The sequence below is a fragment of the Phyllopteryx taeniolatus genome, chromosome 14, assembly GCF_024500385.1.
Source record: "Phyllopteryx taeniolatus isolate TA_2022b chromosome 14, UOR_Ptae_1.2, whole genome shotgun sequence".
Classification (NCBI taxonomy): Eukaryota; Metazoa; Chordata; class Actinopteri; order Syngnathiformes; family Syngnathidae; genus Phyllopteryx; species Phyllopteryx taeniolatus.
In genome coordinates this window covers 14756119-14774622 of record NC_084515.1, presented here as the reverse complement: position 1 = coordinate 14774622, position 18504 = coordinate 14756119, and the positions used below count along the sequence as shown (strand labels likewise).

General features: G+C 41.2%; 2 protein-coding genes across 5 annotated transcripts in view; one reads left to right on the top strand and one right to left on the bottom strand.

The window, feature by feature from the left end:
* greb1l (GREB1 like retinoic acid receptor coactivator) overlaps positions 1-3634 on the top strand; it is a 58847-nt gene extending 55213 nt beyond the window's left edge. For all 4 annotated transcript variants that reach the window (XM_061797208.1, XM_061797210.1, XM_061797207.1 and 1 more), the window contains exons 31-33: positions 136-336; positions 448-586; positions 1328-3634. In XM_061797208.1, the coding sequence (XP_061653192.1) occupies positions 136-336; positions 448-586; positions 1328-1491 (504 nt within the window). In that variant the 3' untranslated portion in view covers positions 1492-3634. The remainder of the gene's footprint in view (positions 1-135; positions 337-447; positions 587-1327) is intronic.
* A 1686-nt stretch (positions 3635-5320) lies between these two features.
* On the bottom strand, positions 5321-18435 carry abhd3 (abhydrolase domain containing 3, phospholipase). Its single transcript, XM_061798449.1, has 9 exons — positions 18156-18435; positions 16470-16633; positions 14834-15016; positions 13170-13215; positions 10871-10983; positions 9224-9397; positions 8481-8529; positions 8087-8252; positions 5321-7803 (listed from the first exon to the last, which is right to left on the bottom strand). The coding sequence occupies exons 1-9, from the start codon at positions 18315-18317 to the stop codon at positions 7622-7624; spliced, it is 1239 nt and encodes a 412-aa protein (XP_061654433.1). The 5' UTR covers positions 18318-18435; the 3' UTR covers positions 5321-7621.
* Positions 18436-18504: the final 69 nt, after the last annotated feature.

Below are 18504 nucleotides of genomic sequence, written 5' to 3'. Positions count from 1 at the left end.
AAATAAAACCGCGATGCACTGAATCTGCAATAAATAAACTGTGATACAGCGAGGGATTACTGTACTCTCATTGAGTCCTCGGTCTAGCACTCCTCTCAACTTCCTCCCAAGCCCTGCTTTACTCTAAATTTCCAGGAAATTGAGAACCCCGCCCCCATCAGCCCTTCGCAGTACGTGTGCGCCCCCGACAGCGAGCAGACCCTGTTGGATGCGCCGGCTCAGTTTCTGCTGGAAAGGTTCCTGCAGAGCTGCAGCCACCGACTGTTCCCCAAAGCTATTCACAACCCGAACAACCCGGTCCTGTCCATCGACAGCTACCTCAACATCAGCCCGGAGGTAAAGAGCGGCCTTGACTTACGTTTTTTTAAGTTAGGAGCCATCACTCCATCCATCATCACCACTCTGTCACAAACTCCGGACTAACTGTCCTGTACCTTTGTGTGTCAGATATCCGTGTGCTACATCAACTCCCGTCCACACTCCACCAACCTCAACCACCAGGGCCTGGTGTTCAGCGGCCTGCTGCTGTACCTCTGCGACTCCTTCGTCGTCTCCGGACTCCTCAAGAAGTTCCGCTTCCTTAAAGGTGAGACACCATGTGACCTGTCGACAAACAAGCATTCACTCTCACATTCCCACCTATGGGCAATTTAGAGTCTTCAATGAACATAACATGCCTTTTGGGGAATGTGGGAGAAAGCTAGAGTGCAGTACCTGGAGAAAAACCAAAGAAAGATTTGAACCCACAACTGAGGAACCCAGGAAATAAAATGAGGGAAAAAAGTAAACTGGAAAACTTAATCTTTGCAGAAAGCATATTTAAAAGTTATCTATGGCTGCTAGTTTTGCCCTCTTGTTATCATTGTTTAACACATGAAAGGAAAATTAAGCTGACTCCAAACATGAAGATGATTCTTATTCAAAATGTATAGTCATGGCTAAAAAATATTAGCAACTCTGGGGTGCCAAAGTGCCAGTTAGTCCTCAGTTCCCAAATGTTAAAAGGAAAGGTGATGCAACACAGTGGTAAAGGCATCATCCAATTCAAAATGAGTTAATATTTGCCGCCCAAAAATAAATAAAATAATAACGTTGATCAGTTTGAACATGAAATATCTTGTCTTTGTAGTGTATTCAATTGATTATAGGTTTTTCACAACATCCCAACTTGATGGGAATTGGGGTTTGTATAAATGCGACATGACGGTGGTGGATTCAATCAGGTACCAAAATGCCCAGCCCGCCACTGGATTTTGGTGACTGTCGAGATATTGGAAACAATATCTCAATTAGCATTCACGTTGTGTGTTGCGACCGCATCCTCCAGGCGCCACCCTTTGCGTCATCTGCCAGGACCGCAGCTCCCTGCGTCAGACCATCGTGCGTCTGGAGCTGGAGGACGAGTGGCAGTTCCGCCTGCGCGACGAGTTCCAGACGGCCAACTGCAGCGAGGACCGGCCCCTCTACTTTCTCACTGGACGCCACGTTTGAACCATCCCCCCCCCCCCCCCCCCCCCCTCCCAAAGAAGCAAAAGCCAGCCATTCATTCCGTCAAATCGCGCCACAGGCGGACACACGCGTGTGCTCACTTGATGAACGCTAAGCTATGCTATGATTGTATGTGGACTTTTTTTTTTTTTTTTTTTTCCATGATATTTCCATACGTGGACCTACATGTATATCTCAGGGTTTTTAAAAGGGAAAAATCTGACTTAAGCGAATAAGAGTGGAGGAGGTTTTCTCCCTGTGTTTGCTTTCTTCGTGGCACCAAAGACGTCCTCGATCGAGCTGCACCTTTTTCTTGTCCCGTCATGCCTTTCACTGCCTAACAACTCCACACCAAACACTGCCTAGTGGACATACGACCATGCGTGCTGTATACCAAGTACATTATTTGGCATTTCTAAAAAAGCAGAGTGGGGAAACCTGCGGCACGTGGGCCATATTACGACACGCTGGAGCGTTTTATCCGGCCTGTCGTGTGATTCTAAAAACTTCAATGGAGCTGAAATTGGGGGGACACAAATGCACATAAATGAATGAAATCCAATATGAAATGCTCAATAAACCAGCATTGCGATGTCTTGAATGACATTACACAAGCGCTCTAACTTAAGTTGAAGCCTATATTGTTGTATCTACGCTACACCATGACAAAGGCTTTCTATTCTCTAGTGACTTTAAAGGAGACAAAAAAGTTTCACAATTTAAAACAGTTCCCAGGGATTTCAATAACATGTCTGTCAAATGTTTTTGTCAAAATACCCCAAAAAAACAGCATTGTAGAGTACTTTCCACGCTAGGTGCAGCACTTCATAGACTGCACTGCGTGTATGTGGCACATGGACACATCACCAAACACAAATACCACCCATTACTGTGTCAACGACTTCACCGAGCAACGAGTATGTGCCGCTTATCAGAGGCTAACCATGCTAGCTTATGCTAACCAGTGCAACCAACCAAACTCAATGCAGCTCTGCTTACCCTTTGACTTTGATTTGACAGCAGTTGTGTCACACTCATTGGGGATGCGAATGATAGTGTTGAAAGTGCCTCTGGATCTTCACCCAGCTGAGCTGATCAGGTCATGAGTGGAGTAGGGCTCGCTGACAGGCACATTTTTCCGAAAGATCCTTTAAGATCTACTCGGTTGTTGAATTTCACATTTATGGGTGGGCAGGTGCTCCAGAGACCCACTATTTGTATACAAGCCATTAAAAAGACAATTTTCCAAAATGTGTCCCCTTTAAACACGGGTGTTAAGCTGCCTTGTGTATTCAATAAAATGGAGAATGAAGAGGAGAATTTCCTATGTGTGTGTGTGTGTGTGTGTGTGTGTGTGCGTGTGTGTGCGCGCGCAGGGTTTTCCAAAGTATATGCCTTAAGGAGAAGTGACACTCACTCATGCGTGGACCAATGAGAACGAGACAAAAAAGGGAATTTCGCTTGAGCCCAAAAAAAAAAAAAAAAAGAAAAGAAAAGCCAGAGAATTAGACTACTGTACTGTTTAAAGTTTACATTATTATTATTATTAATATATTCTATCATGGCCACCACCCTTTCGCTCGCTGAGGGTTACTGATGTTGTTTTCTTGTATTTGTATGTGCGTGTAACTTTTACCCAGTTTTGGTGTGTTTTTCTGTCAGCAAGAAGAATCTACCTAAGATGTGTCTTAACCGCGTGTCTGTATGCGCTCACCAGGGAGTTGTTATTTATTTCAAGCATTATAGTTCGACCGATAATCATGTGGAAACAAGATATGTTTGATTGCATGCATGCTAGGGCGGGTGAATTTACTAAATGTCGCTGAGGCGTAAAGGAAACGGAGTGAACTTGCACTAAACAAGTTGCCAAACCAAATAATGGAAACCAATCAAATCACACCCTGCCCCCTCCCAAAAAAAAAAAAAACAGATCGTGGTGATCTGAAGTGTATTACCCAAAAAAGGTCCACGTGAATAAACGTCGAATATGCAACTTACTCACACAATCTTTGCAGAGAGAAGCAGAACCGTGGTAGCCTCGGGATTTACCTCATGTTGTCACAGCAGAGCCGTGCTATGTTGTCCTTGTTGTTCCAAATTGATGAATGTAATAATAATAATAATAATAAAACGACTTTTAAAACCATTTTTACGTTACTTTTTTCAAATTCCCTCTTAGTTGTCTTTTACTGAGTACCAAGTGTGAAAATAAACAGAAAAGTTATGTCCTGGGAGGTTCATACAGCTTTAAAAATCTGTATAGATCATTTTTTAAAAGGTGCTCGCTACTTGGTGCATTTCACCTATTACGGGAGTTGGCAGGAACCTAACCCCCGCGATAAATGAGGGATTACTGTATATCAAACATTAATTTGTGTTTTGATCAATTACATGGAATGCATTGATATGATTCATAAAAATTGTTAGATATAATAAGAAGGACTTCATTCAGCTCAGGAAATACATTTTTTTTTCTCCACACTTTTCATTTATGATAAACATTCATATTCAAACTCTGCAGTACACGGATGTGGAGGGCCTCATCATGACTGGGTTGACCCTGTGACCCCTAATGACTAAACACACCCCTGACCATGCCCTTACAGTAACAATATGATAAACTCCAATTACAATACAATTCAATAAAATGATAATGCAACATGAGAGTGAATTGTTTCATTACTGAAGTGAATCATGTTGTATTGTAATTGTAGTGTCAACACACGCACTGCTAATATAACCACGAATAATGATACTGCTAAGGTTATTGAAATTGTAATGGAAGCCACTCAACAGTATAATGTACATTATTTGGCCATACACACACACATTTAGAGAGCAGACAGTTAATGGATGTTCTGCTCAGGCCGCACACTGTGTTTGGACGCTGCCGTTTCAGTGACAAAGTTTATGAGCGCACATCAACCTAAAGCCCTTGTGTGATGTAACTGCGGGCTATTTTCAGGCTCCTGCTGCAGTCCACGGAAGGAGAAGGAGGAGAGGGCGCACTCGCTCCTCATTATTGCTCTTTGTAAAAACGCCCGCGGAACTCTCTGGCAAACCTTTGGAACTCTTCTTAATAACGAACTGGAGAAATTCTCGGCTTAAATTGCATTTTTGTTACATTTGGTTTGCACTTGTCCTCATATTTAAATGAATCCTTCACAATTTTAGAGGGCAAGGATTGGAACCATATTTTACTTGAGGCTAAATGTAATACACATCACTAAAAGGGCTAATGACAGAAATAAGGAAGTGAAATTTAATCAAAGCAAAGTGTATTATACTGGTACTGTATATCTTTGATGATAGTAATAAAAAACTTGATTATTCATATGTATTTTTATTTTTTATTAAAAAGTTCCTAAAGTATAAATATATACATTAACATAGTTGTTATGACTTTTTAAAAGATTACAAATATTCACATACAACAAAAATATGTTATACATTCATTTCAGTGGAGGAGGAAAGTAGATTATAGTTGTATATCATTATTAGTAATACAATATATTTATAATGATTGGAAAAGAACATTCCCTATGAAGGGTTAAAAAGAAAGATGACATATTTCTTTTGGCCCTCAGGCAATGCACTACTTAATGTTACTCTACTTTGCACTGCCATGATTACAACTATCACACATAGTTATTATACCATTGTAGAAAAAAAAAAAAATTCTACTGGCAGTAAGTGGGAAGGTGGTCCCTTGGAATTTTACCATCATGCACTGCTGGCAATGTCAATGGTGAGACGCTAGTGTCAATATAAGAGCAATTGACATCTTTGAACCGTACGGGAAAATGCAGAGGAAATCAAACAAATCAATCGAGACTCTTGCAATGTTTATTAAACAGCGCATATTACACTCATTGCCGATTACAGTATGTGCATAAACTAGTCGAACAGTTTTGTTTTCATTTGTTATTGCTGCACGTTTTCATGGGGAGGAAAATGAAATAAGAAAAAAAAAAAAGGGTTTGTTTGACCACAGCATATTGCACCTGGCATCTTATGGAGTTTTGTCGTCATTCATTTATGAAAGTGGATAAAAGCACAGATGAAGTGAAGGAATTTGGTGAATAACAGTTTCATGAACAAAAAGAAAAGAAAAGCACATGGCTGTAGATGACCACCACATGACACACCTGGCATCTTAAGGAGTTTTGTCACACATTCATTCTACGCAAAATGTAGCTTCTCTAGTGGCGAAGTAGTTTCATTGACCCTTAGACAAAAAGTAAAATTCACAGCCATAGCGGACCACATCATATCGCACCCGACTATTTAAGGAGTTTTGTCACTTAGTCTTTTTATGAAAGAGCAGCTGGAGTAAAGTATAGCTGTTCTACCTATTGTGGAATTTGGGCAATTATAGTTTCATTTAAAAAAAAAAAAAAAAAAAAAAAGCTCCTGGCTGTAGATGACCACAACATATCCCACCTGGCATCTAATAGAGTTTCATCATGCATTATTTCCACGAATGCACAGCTGTAGTACAGTGTAGTTTCTCTACCTAGTGGTGAAGTTGCAGCATTAATGAAAAATCCAAAATACAAATTTTATTCACAGTCGTAGAGGACCACAACATATTGCAACTGAAATCTTAAGGAGTTTTGTCACACATTCCGTTTATGAAAGCACAGCTGGAGTAGAGTATCGCTGCTTTACTTTGTGGGGAAATTGGGCAATTACAGTTTCATGGACAAACAAAAAATAAAAGTGCTTGGCTGGAGATGATCACAACATATTGCACCTGGCATCTCAAGGAGTTTTGTCACGCATTCTTTCTACGAATGGACAGCTTTCGTTCAGTGTAGCGTCTCTACCTAGTGGTGAAGTTGTTGAATTACAGTTTCATGAACACTAAAATGAGAAATTAGTCTCATTGGAGAAAAAAAAAAATCACATTTTAATTTTTTTTTTCAAATGACTTCATTGACTTTAGCACAAAATTAAAATGGAAATAAATTGTACATATTTTAAAATGTATCAAACGTATTTCATTTGAATTGATTCATGGGCAATTTAATAAATCAATTCAAATTAAATAGACTCGAAAGTATTTTTTAAACATTTTAAGGAATCTGATTGGCTAAAACACCAAATATATAAAATAAAATCAATAAATGAAAAAATACTTTTCCGATTCACATTGTAAAGTGTATACTTTATCCTAATTAATTGGCAATTTAATTATTAAATTATTTAAAGGAATCTCTTTGGTTAAAACACTGAATACATTAAACAATAAAACAAATTAAACAATAAAACAAATTAAACAACAAATACAATTATGATTACATTTTAACATGTACTTTTTTCTAAATTAATCCATATTAAATGTATTGGAAATGATGTATCAATTATTTGGAGAGCCTGATTGTTTACAACAACAAAATTAATTACAATGTACATTATCTGATTGTTTTACAATCAATAAATATATGCATTTTAATTAAATCATGGGTAATTTAATAAATGAATTTATATTTTAATTTATTTTAGTTTTTTTTTTAAGTGGCTATAGTTATTTAGCTGTGGCACAAAAATAAAATGCAGAAAAATCTGCATAATTAGCCCCTTTTGATTTCTGATAAAGTACACAGTGGATAAATATGTGCAAAATTAAGTTACGGACATGCACTTATAGAGTTAAGCTTTGTGTCGTCAGTAAGAGACAAAGCAATCTAATTTTTTGGGCTTTAGCGCCTCGTTTGGGGACAGAAATCCCAGAAAAGGTAAAACTAGTACTTAAAAAGGAAAGTGACGACTTTAAAATAATCCACAGAAAGAAGATTTTTTTTTTTTTTTTAAATGAAATTCCTGAGGGCTAACATCCTACTGATGAATGCGAAAAAGGACGTATTTTCCTGTTTAACATTGTTCTTTTCAATGACACGAACAATGATTGTATGAGGAATAAATAAATCAAATGACCGCAGTCAATAGGACATGCCCTTCAAACCAGAACAATGTTCTTGTCTTTTGCTTGTGGCGAGAAAAAGGAATGGGATAGATAGTTGAAGGAAGGCAAAAAGCAGGTCAATGGAAGGAAGGAAAAGAAGCAGAAGGACGGCTAGAATGCAGCGAGGACGGCAGGAAAGGAAGGACGAGGTGGGCGGGGCCGGTCTCAGGAGAGGTCTTTGAGTCGGCCGCCCTGCTCGATGACGGCGCGGGCGAACTGGCGGAAGACTCGGTCCATGTAGGTGCTCCGCCTCGGCCACAGGCCCTCCAGGAAGCCAATATGGCCGCCGTGGCAGGTAATGAGCATGGCCAGGTTGGGGTTTTGCTTCACGGCCTCCACAGGGATGGCTGACAAAAACAACAACAAAACAAAAAAACACTAATTTCTATACAGATTTTGACCTTACCAGGGAGGCTGAGGAGTGTGATCACACCCTCTTAAAAAGGGGGACCACCACCCCAGTCTGCCAATCCAGAGGCACTGTCCCCGATGTCTACGCGATGTTGCAGAGGCGTGCAACATCGTCTAAATCTGTTTTTATTTATGTTTAACACAACGTCCCAACTTCATTGCAATTGGGGTTGTATTTACAGTGGAGCAAAATGAAGCTCAGGCGTGAAGGCCCCTTACCGTGAGACGGGGAAAAGACGTCATCGGCAGCGTTGAGGCACAGCATGGGCACCTGCACGGACTTCAGCCTGTGGACGGGACTGGCGTCGTGGTAGTAGTCGTCATTCGTGGCGTAGCCGAACATAATGGACGTGAACCTCTCATCGAACTCTCGGATGGTCCTGGCCTGTGGCGGGACGGCGTTAGCGAGCCTCTTTTATCGCAAAATACAACAACAATTCGGCATTTAACTGACTTCGCCCCCGCTGTGCGCGCTTTCACGCAATGACTTGCAAAAGTTCGATAACCTAAGATAACCGCGGCTCCTTCGAGAGAACAGCAACACAAGGAAAACGAGACGGTCTTCCTCAGGCGGTATGAAAGTCGCTCATGTTGAGTGACAATAATCGCCTACCTTCATCACGTGGTCGATGTCGTAACACTTTTCAAGCACTGGTCTGTGCCTGGTGGGCCGACAAACAAAGACACACACACACAATATATATATATGTAACATTTATAATACAAACTATTAATAAAAACTTCCTATGGTATTTTTAATGTAGGACATTGTTAGTTGCATAAATTATGAATGCATGACTTTAATATCATACATTGTATGATATTAATATCATGACATTATTAATACAGAAACTATTAATATATGACATTATTAATATAAGACATTCATTGATGACATTAATTTATGTCATTCATGCATGATGTTATTAGTCAAATTCTTATGTATGTATGTATGACATTATTACAGTATATGACATTCTTAATATACAACATTATGTATTTGTGACATTACTTTATATTTTTAATATTATTTAAAATTTGTAATTATTAATACGTGACATTAATACATGATATTATGACTGAATGACTTAATATGACAATTTTAATATCAGACATTATGAACCTGGTAAGTATTGGATGTTATCCATACATCAAAGAAATTATTAACGCATTATATATGACAATATGATCATGACATTTTATGACCATTCGTGTACTTGCTGTCACAAATTCAAAGAAACGTCAAAAGCAAAAAAAAAAAATTATTGGGCATTTCCAATTTAATCTCCAGACTGCAAAAGCCCCACAAGCTCCCCCCCCCCCCCGTGCTAATCCCGCTTTGGCCCAGCGGCTGACCTGTGCACCGAAGCTTGCAGGCAGCTGGTGAGGTAGGAGTTGAAGAGGAAGCGGTCCAGCGGCTTTTCCAGCGACGCCGTGCACTCGAACACGTCCCAGCCCGCCGAGAACACCGCCACCCCTCTCAGGCACGTCTCCTGGCCCTTGCGCCCCAAGTAGTTAGCCAGCATCATCCTGGTGGTACAAAGAAAAAAAAATGTTTGTTTTAAGAAATGGTGTAAATAATCCAGCATCAATCAAAATTAACCCATATACAGTGAACCCCATGTACACCCTCAGTAGATAAAAATACATGGTAAAGAGAGACCATATTAAAAAAAAAATTTTTTAAATAATTTTATCACTCCCACATCCTATGAACTCGTTAAACTGATTAGAACACACTCTTAAACGCTTTACTGACGGAACTGTAAAACACAGTTACATTGGTTGACAAGCTTCTCTGGTGACTTTTTATGTTAGCTACCTATATCAGCTACCTGTTATTTATTTTAGCATCTGCCTGGTAAAATTCATTTGCGAATGCAGTCAATACAGCGTTTTACCTTGGAGGTTTCGCTCTAATTGACTGAAATTTATCGTAACTAATTAGCATTGTTAAAACAAAAGCCTCTGATCTCGTTGACTTCGAATAGCAGGTAAGTTGGTAGTTAGCAACATGCTAGCATAAACAAACAAACAAAAAACAGATCCTGCATTAAGATAATGAAACTTCTTTGAATCATTGAGTTTTCTTGATATGTAACTAACCAAGCAAGTGAGAATGTTTTAATGTATCAACTCTGAATGTATTCAATGCGTTTTTTTTTTTTTTTCTGATCCTCAGCAGGGGCGGATCTAGTGCGATCCGAGGTAAGTGGCCACCCCCCCCCCAAAAAAAACGTTAACAGTCACAAAGTTAGTTTTTATTTTCCCTTAAGACATAAATTACTATGGAACACCTGTTCTATAGCAATAATACAAAGTTGGCGGAAATTATGTTGTAGCTAGCTAAGTCATGAGGTCATTTCGGCACAAAGTGGACGTGGGCAGAGAAACGGACCTAATAAGTCGCAGACATGGACGCACACAACATTGTGGAGTGATCACATAAAAATCTCACCGACACCACGGAACAAAAATGTCACAAAAAAATATATAAGCCTACTGAATACTGATGATTTTGTCTCAATTTACGCAATGTGAAATCTTGGACTGTTTAATTGAAAATAAAGTTATTATTACTGTACCTTCTGCCATCTAGTGGAAGAGCATTTAATTCTTCTGCCTGTCACTATACGTCGCTGGCATAGATTCATGAACAAAGATGATTTGTAGTAAATAAATCATTTTCAAATCAATCCACTGATGCAGTGAAACTGGATAATTTCTCGCAGAACACAATAGTGGTTGGGAATCAGTGGAGGAGAGGCCACTATTTGAGGAAACGCACACTACCTAGCTTGATTTCCCTCTCATGTCTTGGACTTAGGCAAAGCAGATGCAGAGCAGGGCAATATTAATCAACATAAATGATCCGTGTGCGCTGGATTTTTGTCATGTCGAGGTATTTATGTTAATCTCTTTATTATCCCCGCCCCATCCGATCGCCGCTTTCAGTCGCATTTGTCAACATTTGCCAGCGAACAGCGCAAGTGGCTTCATTACCCGCCCATAGACACTCCCGCCGCCATGATGGGCGCCGTATCGTAGCTCCTGTGGATGTGCTCGATGACGGTTTCCAGGTCTTCCGTGTTGGCAGCGCAGTAGGTCCGAGGCGTCTGGGACAGAACGGAAAGACAACGTTATCAAATTGATCAATCTTTTATACAATAACAACATCAAAGATATCGAAATTTAGCATACATTTTTATGGTCATAACAAAGACAGTAGGTACAGTATTGCTGGCATGTACCAATATATTCAGTTGCCAATGGGGAAACTTTTTTCCAGCACTATGAATTCTGCCCGGAAACCAGCGGCCACGCAAATCACTGACATGGCCAGGAAAGAGAATCCATTCAATCATTTTGTTTTATTTTTTTTTGCATACATGATCAGACCAAAGACGGTAAAAAGTAAGCCCTCCCACTGGTTTACCTTCTATAATGTACAGTATTTTATATTTAATCCAGGGTAAGTTCAATTGCACGGCAGCACAGACGAGGTAGGTGTTCTAACTTCTTTTTGTGTTTCATGTCAGACGGCGCAAGTTACTTTACATTGTAAAACATTCATTCATTATCTTGTCTGGGCAGGACGCCCGTTTGTCCTCCTGACGTTGCTGACTCGCCAGGTTCTCAGGGCCCTTCATTAAAATTCAAGTAGAAACTCGGGCTAACCACTAAATTCTTGTTTACTTCTCCCCTTGTGTGCTCCTTCCACAAACCTACAGAAGTCTGTTTGGTATTGGAGTGAAAAAGCCACAACTAGCTTCTCTTAAATACTGTAAAGCATCCCTTTTCCCATCAGGGAAAGAAAACAAAGAAAAACGATTCATAACTGCAATGCTGTTGTCCACACACTGACATTTAAGTGTTAACTGCTGAGCCTGTTTGAACTCTGTTGCTAAGCAAAACAGCAGCACATACAGAGGCATGTTAACAGTCTCTTGACTGCATTTTGCAAACAAGTTCCCTACGCAGTATCAAAGATGATCTTAATGTTGTTGTCATTTGTTGGCAGGTCATGCTAGTTAGCATAAGCCATCATGCGTTCATCTACTATTGCTCCGTGGACTCGAAACAATCGTGTCTTGAAGCAATCAAGGTAAAATAAAGGGCACTACCAGAAGAATAGGCAAAAAAGGCTTTGCAATTTAGTGCTGCCCATTTGTCTATCATACCTGGTTCTGACCGGAGCTCCTTCGGGTAAATTTGTCAAAAGTACGAGCCCTGGAATTCGCCCAAAATGGCTGACTTCCTGTTTCGTGTTGCGCAGTGAAACCGATATTGAGGGTTAATTGTTTCTAATTGTTAATTGTAATGCAAAGGCTTCCAGGGCCTTGAAATGGACACTGGTGGTACATAGTAGGGTCATTCTAAAAGCCTGGCCCCGTTTAAACAACAAACAATGATGCTCGCACTAGCACACAAAATGAACACAAGAGTGTTTAAATACTGAATCATGCGCGCAGAACGTGCCACAATTCCCAATTGAAACAAGGGACAAAGACCCCCCCCCCACTCTGTCCGACTGACACAGTGCCAAGGTTACACATAATAAAATGAACTAAACTTCATGAACCCTGTGACTTTTCAAGCTAGTTTCTGGTAATTGCTAACGTAGCCAAAAGGAGCAGTGTTCCGACACAGCTCCTTGTGTTGGCTAAATATACAGTACGAGGCGATTAAGCCAGGTGTCAGGACGGCCCGTGCTCGGCCGGCTCACATTTCTGAAGAGATCGGTATTTAAAAAAAACAACAAAAAAAAAAACAGATTCAATCTGATGTACCGGTATTTCTTGCCAGTAGGGGCAACAGCCTCTTGACAGACAAACGTTAACAACAGTATAAAGCAAATGTGAGTGAAAGAGTGAAACCGTGGCTACTGCTAATGCTAGTAATAATAATTCAACAACGCGAGAAGAGCGGAGGAGAGGAGGAAACATGGCTGGTGCGACTAATTACCCCCAAATTCCGAACCCTCCAAGCTCATTTGTCCACTGTTGTGTAATAAAACTAAAGTAAAACCAGTCACCCTCGGAGAACAAACGCATGTTTTTGGTGCACTCATGCTAGTTAGTAGCAGTAGCCACCATACTTTCAGCTACATGCTATTGCATTGATTTGTGTACTTAATTGATAATTACTTGTAATTGCCCACTACTAGTGGCGTCACTACAAAAGTACTTGGAGTGGGGTAAGTCCTTGCTCCCAAAGCTGAAATTTCTTGAGATTTGCGACGGTAACATGATGATGGTTTGAATTTAAACAGAAAATGTTTGGTTCGGTCTTGGATGCTTACCAGCAGAGTTTCCCCCGACACGCCCCTGTTGTTGAAAACCACGGCTCTGAAACATAACAAAAAATTTAAGAAAATACAGACAAAAGAGAAATACTACAGTTGTTGATTCACCATTTGATCTTACTGTATAACGGTTACAAACAGCAAGGAAACAAACATCTCTGAGCCTGACGGACTCATTGGAGAGTACGTTTAATATAATCTTCAATTTCATGTAATTTAATATATGTAGACCAATCAGGTTGGGTTTATGTATACTTTTTTTTATTTTATAAAGACGCTCCTGATTCAATTTGAATGTAATTTGCTTACATTTGGTCCATAAACAAAAACACAGATATATTTTATACTTATTAATTGAAACATTCCTTGCATGCTTGTATGGTGCACTTGCAGCATCAGCATCATCCCTGGCTATAGTCATCTATTATGTGAAAGACTTGCGTAAAGTAATTCACCAGCAGGGGTGGGGACTTGTAGAAAAGAGCAAAGAGGGGGGTGAGCGCGGTGAGGGAGCGGGGGAGTAGCTTTAATTTAAAAAAAAAAAAAAAAAAAAAAACATACTGCAGCATGCACTCAGAAGCTGGTCCGGGCTTAGTTGCAAAGCTTGTGGCACGATAAGCTGCAAGTCATTAAGCGAAACGCACACACACGCACACACACACACACACACACACACACACAGGGGTGAGGGGTGCAAGATGCTGAGTTCACCAAGCTTCCCAAATGTGGCAAAATCAGCTCTTAGCGCACGCCGCTGCGTGATTTGTTCCCGGCACCTAAAATAACTCAGCACACGGGGATCCTGCAAAATCGCTGGAACAGGCGGTCTTGCAAAAAAAGCTGCCTTTGCCTTTTACACACAACCTAGCAAGGCGAGATATTGTGATTGTGACACACAAAAAAAGAAAAAAAGAAAAATCTTCCGTTACAGCGAAGCAATTTTTCGGAATCGGTTTGAAAGAAACTGCTAACCAATCACTCAGGTCAATATCCCACTTTGTAAAAGTGAATTAAGGTCTTCCAGTTCATGGGATCGCCGTATAAAAGAGATTGGGGACTTAGGGTAGTTTCAATGAGTGGGTCTTGTTTCTGACTTTTCTGTGTTGCCATGTGAGATCTCACACATTTGCAGTAATATCTTCTGTTTCAACTCTGATGTGGCAATTTTGCAGGCCTTCTGTGTATAACTGGCTATTATGTAATGAATCAGATCAATATCCTGCTTTGCTGGGTTCTGTGTAAAATGCTGAAGTGGATAAATGACAGGTCTTCCGTTATGGAAAATCTCTTTGCTATGATCTGTGTGAAAGTAAAAGGTGGATCAATGCCGCCTTAATCTTCTGTTACGACTGGTGAAGCTATTTTGCCAGATCTCATTGTAAAAGAGACACGCGGGTCTTAAAGTTATTTCAATGAGTGGGTCGTTTTTGTGTCACTCTGTGGAATCTTACAGATTTGCAACAAAATCATCTGTTACGGCACTGATGTGTTAATTTTGCAGGGTCTCTGCGTGAAAGGCGCTACTGAAAGATTAATTCAGGTGTACTGTCGACAGAACATTTGCATTGTAAATAAATAAATGTGGCACATGAGGCGTAGCGTGGCTACTTTTTGACATTAAGCGCACTTCCTTCTTATAAAACTGGACCAAGACCACCCACCTATAGCCCAGATCCCGGCTCTGCTCGACCATGTGCAGGATGTAAGACTCTCGGCTGGTGCCGGTCAGCCCCGGGAGGAGGAGGACGGTGGGTCTGGAGGCGGGGTCGGGATGAGCCAGGCTGTCATCGTTGTCAAACCAATCCAAAGAGATCTGCCCTCCGTCTGCCGCCTTAATAAGCTCACTGCGAGGAGAGAGAGGCGGAACACAGCAGTCAGCCGTGTGCATTTTTATGGCCCTCGTCCTTTACCTGCTTCACCTTGTGCTTCCTGCGCCAACCGCTTTATCAGAAACATATTGACAGTGAACACCCATCTATTTGCGGTACACTATTAATAATAATAAGAATGAATTACACTTATATTGCGCTTTTCATGATACTCAAAGATGCTTTACAACAGCACACATTGTTCATTTACTCCACAGTCACACACTAGTGGTGGGAAGCTACTTGTGTAGCCACCGTTGCCCTGCAGGGGGCAGTTTAACGGAAGCGTGGCTGCCATTCTGCGCCTACGGCCCCGCCGACCACCACTTTTGAGTAGTTTTACAAAAGCATGCCTCAGACATGTTGGTAACACACCTGGCAAGTGTTTTAAATTGTGGGGGGCGGGGGGGGGAAATCCATGTCTCCTTTAAATGATCTCAAATGCATCTGTGTTTGGTTTTTAAAAGCACTTCTGTCGTAGGGAAAGTGATTATCGGGCGGTGTGATCGCTGCGGGGCCAAATGGAGGAATTGGATGAGGGAGCGATACCTCCGCTGACAGCTCATTTCCCCAGCGACCATACAGTCACTAGTGCGCTTTGTAAAATATAAAAGCGGAAAAGAAAGCACTCCGCTAGCGAATCCTTGTATGCTCCATCAACTCCCGCTCTGGTCCACCTTGGCCTGAGTACATTACACCTTTAGCACAGGGAGCATGAAATTACAGACGCTCTGTGAAATATGCACCTGACCAAAGAGAGGGAGCAGAGGCGGGGAGGGTGCTCATCCTCGGCGTTGTTTCACCTGCACTGCCAAAGACAAAAACTTTGGTCACTCTTTGGTCTTGGCAACTTCATTATGACGGCAGATTTAAAGTGAGGGGGGGGGGGGGGGGCGGGGGGGGGGGGGGGGGGTGGTCCTGTGCTATTCCGACACATAACTCCAGCAAATTTGGCTGTCACTTTTAATAACAGCACTAGGATGGAAACATTGCGCATTACCACGGCAAATTTGCTTGTAATTTCATCGTTGATGATACGACAGTGTGTTTATAAATCATTTTAAAAGACTATAGAATCTGTGATCAATGCTCCCCATGTCATATTTTGACTGTTTTTTCATTTATAAAAAGGTTCAGTTATGACAACAGTGATCTAGCGTTTTTCTCGTCATTACAATTTCATTTGATCCTTACAATGGCAAGTATTTTTCCCCATTGCCAGTGAATGCTGCACAGAGTCGCGGCACAAACGACCTCTTTTCTCCTCCCAGCTTTGCAGCGTTGCTTAAGAGCAACACTCAGATTAGTTGTGAAACAGTTGAATAAAGAGAGATTGCCTCTCAGCGTAACACAACGCCGCTCTGTTGAGTCACAACAGGAATCTGTGATCCGCTTCTTGTGCTAGATTCAATGCTGGGCTGGGACTCACTTCCTGTAGGCCACTCCGGGCTTGGCGGTGACAAAGGGTCTGAGCAGAGTCTGAATGCGGCTTTCCCAGCACCAGAAGGTGGGATAGTAGGTCTCCGACACGATGGGACATTGCTCGCGGAGGAACTGGTAGAACTTCTTACCCCCAGAGATGAGCTGCGGCTTCTGCAAAAACACATGACCAAATGTACTGCTGTCCATAGTCCTGTTAAATATAATGTCTGTCTTGTCTGTCTATTTACCTAGCTATGATACGTTACACTATGCTACTATATGATAGCTAGCTACTTTAAGATATGCCATGTTTGTCTCTATGACGTTAGGGGCGCAGCAAGATTAAACACAATACTAATGAATACAGTATGTACTAAAATAAAAACATTTTAATAGTTACATTTGAACATAGACTCCCTTATTGGATAGATTCTACACAAAGTCCATTGGATTTGTGACTATTTGTAGCTTCTTTGTTGTTGTTTATTTTTTTGCAGGACGTCAGATTAGCCTCCCAGAGCTGCCGTTTGGATGTTAACTGCCTCCCATCCTCATAGATTGTTTTCTTGGGGATTCACCAAAGGTTCTAAATAGGGTTGAGGTCAGGGGAGGATGGGGGCCATACATGAGTTTCCTTCATTTTATGCCCATAGCAACCATGTAAGTCTGAAAAATAAATTCCAGCAGAAGCTTTCAAAACACTCACAAGTCCGATGGATGCAAGAATTGCCAAGCTGATATCCAATAATGTTCAAATGTAACTTGACCTGATAAGATGTTTTGGTTTGAAACAGCTTTTGAGTTCGGTAAATATGAGCTCCTGATGCTGCAAATTCAACAAATGACTGTTTTCAGTTCTTTACAACCTATAAAATGTTTTGAAACTCTATTGTGTGTAAGAAGTGGGAACAGTGCATTTGAAGTCTTTTACTTCAAAATATCTATTTACCGTTAACACAGGGAGGTTCGTTAAAAACATTACAATTATTACCAAATTATTTATTTTGACTGTCATTTGCATTGATTATTTCGGGAAAATAGGAAAAAAAATATAAAAATACGTTTACAGTGGTTTATAATTATAATAATATAATGACATATATATATATATTTAGGAATAAAACCTCTGCCTTGTTTATGATGAACACTTGGGTCTACTGCGCTACTGTATTTTAATGTGGGTCATGATGACGGTGCTTGAAAAATTAAGCAATTATTGTTCAAGGTGGCATAAAAAGTTTGAGAAACACTGACAGATTTTTATAGTAGTTGGTAAACACTGCATTATAGAGGGCGAAAAGGATAAATAAAATATGAAAAAAAGAAATAAATAGCCAAAGGGGGCGCACTTGAACACTTTTTGCTTTACAGTATTGAGACATCCGGTGAACTGTTACTGCCTTGACATTAATTGCATGAACGTGTGTGTGCGCGGTTACACGCGTGGGTGTCATGGATTTTAGGAAAATGAGCAAAGCTCCGGCCACCCTAGTGACGATAAGCGCTGCAGAAAATGGACGGATGGGCGATTTTTCATGCATGTGTGCAATGATGGCGTCAAAGTGCAGCGGCTCGTTTTTTACCGGCAGGCACCTCGTCGAGTGTCATTCCGACCACACGCAGGCGGTGGTGGTGATGCATCCCATTCACGTGTGCATCACCCATAATAATTCGTCAAAATGTCCTTATTTACCTTGGCCACCGAGATGAGGTAGTAGCAGGCGTACGCCGCGCTGAAGCCCAGCACCAGAGACAGTCCCACTCCCGAGCCCAGCAGACCAACTTTCACTTGGTTTTCCAGATAATGAGACAGGTCCCGCGTCAAAACGTCCAAATTGAGCTGCGGCGAGATCATTGCAAGGACAGCGGCCGGATCGCCAGTCAGACACGGTCTATGCGCGCGCGCGTGCGTGTGTGTGTGTGTGTGTGTGTGTGTGTGCTGCCTGGCACTGAAGGAGACAGTCAAGGGGACCAGATGAGGGTGGAAGGGGGGCATGGAGTGCCGGGTTGCATGTGCAAAAGTCACCGAGCGATGGCGCTGT

Bases quoted from the DNA above. Each gene is read 5' to 3' on its own strand.
- abhd3 (XM_061798449.1), bottom strand. From the start codon at position 18,317: ATGATCTCGCCGCAGCTCAATTTGGACGTTTTGACGCGGGACCTGTCT. The intron at 9,398-10,870 runs GTAATGAAGCCA...TTGTACCACCAG, and splicing joins GCGGGAGTGTCTATGGGCGG to GATGATGCTGGCTAACTACT. The intron at 8,530-9,223 runs GTCAGCCGCTGG...TCGGCCCACCAG, and splicing joins CTGCAAGCTTCGGTGCACAG to GCACAGACCAGTGCTTGAAA.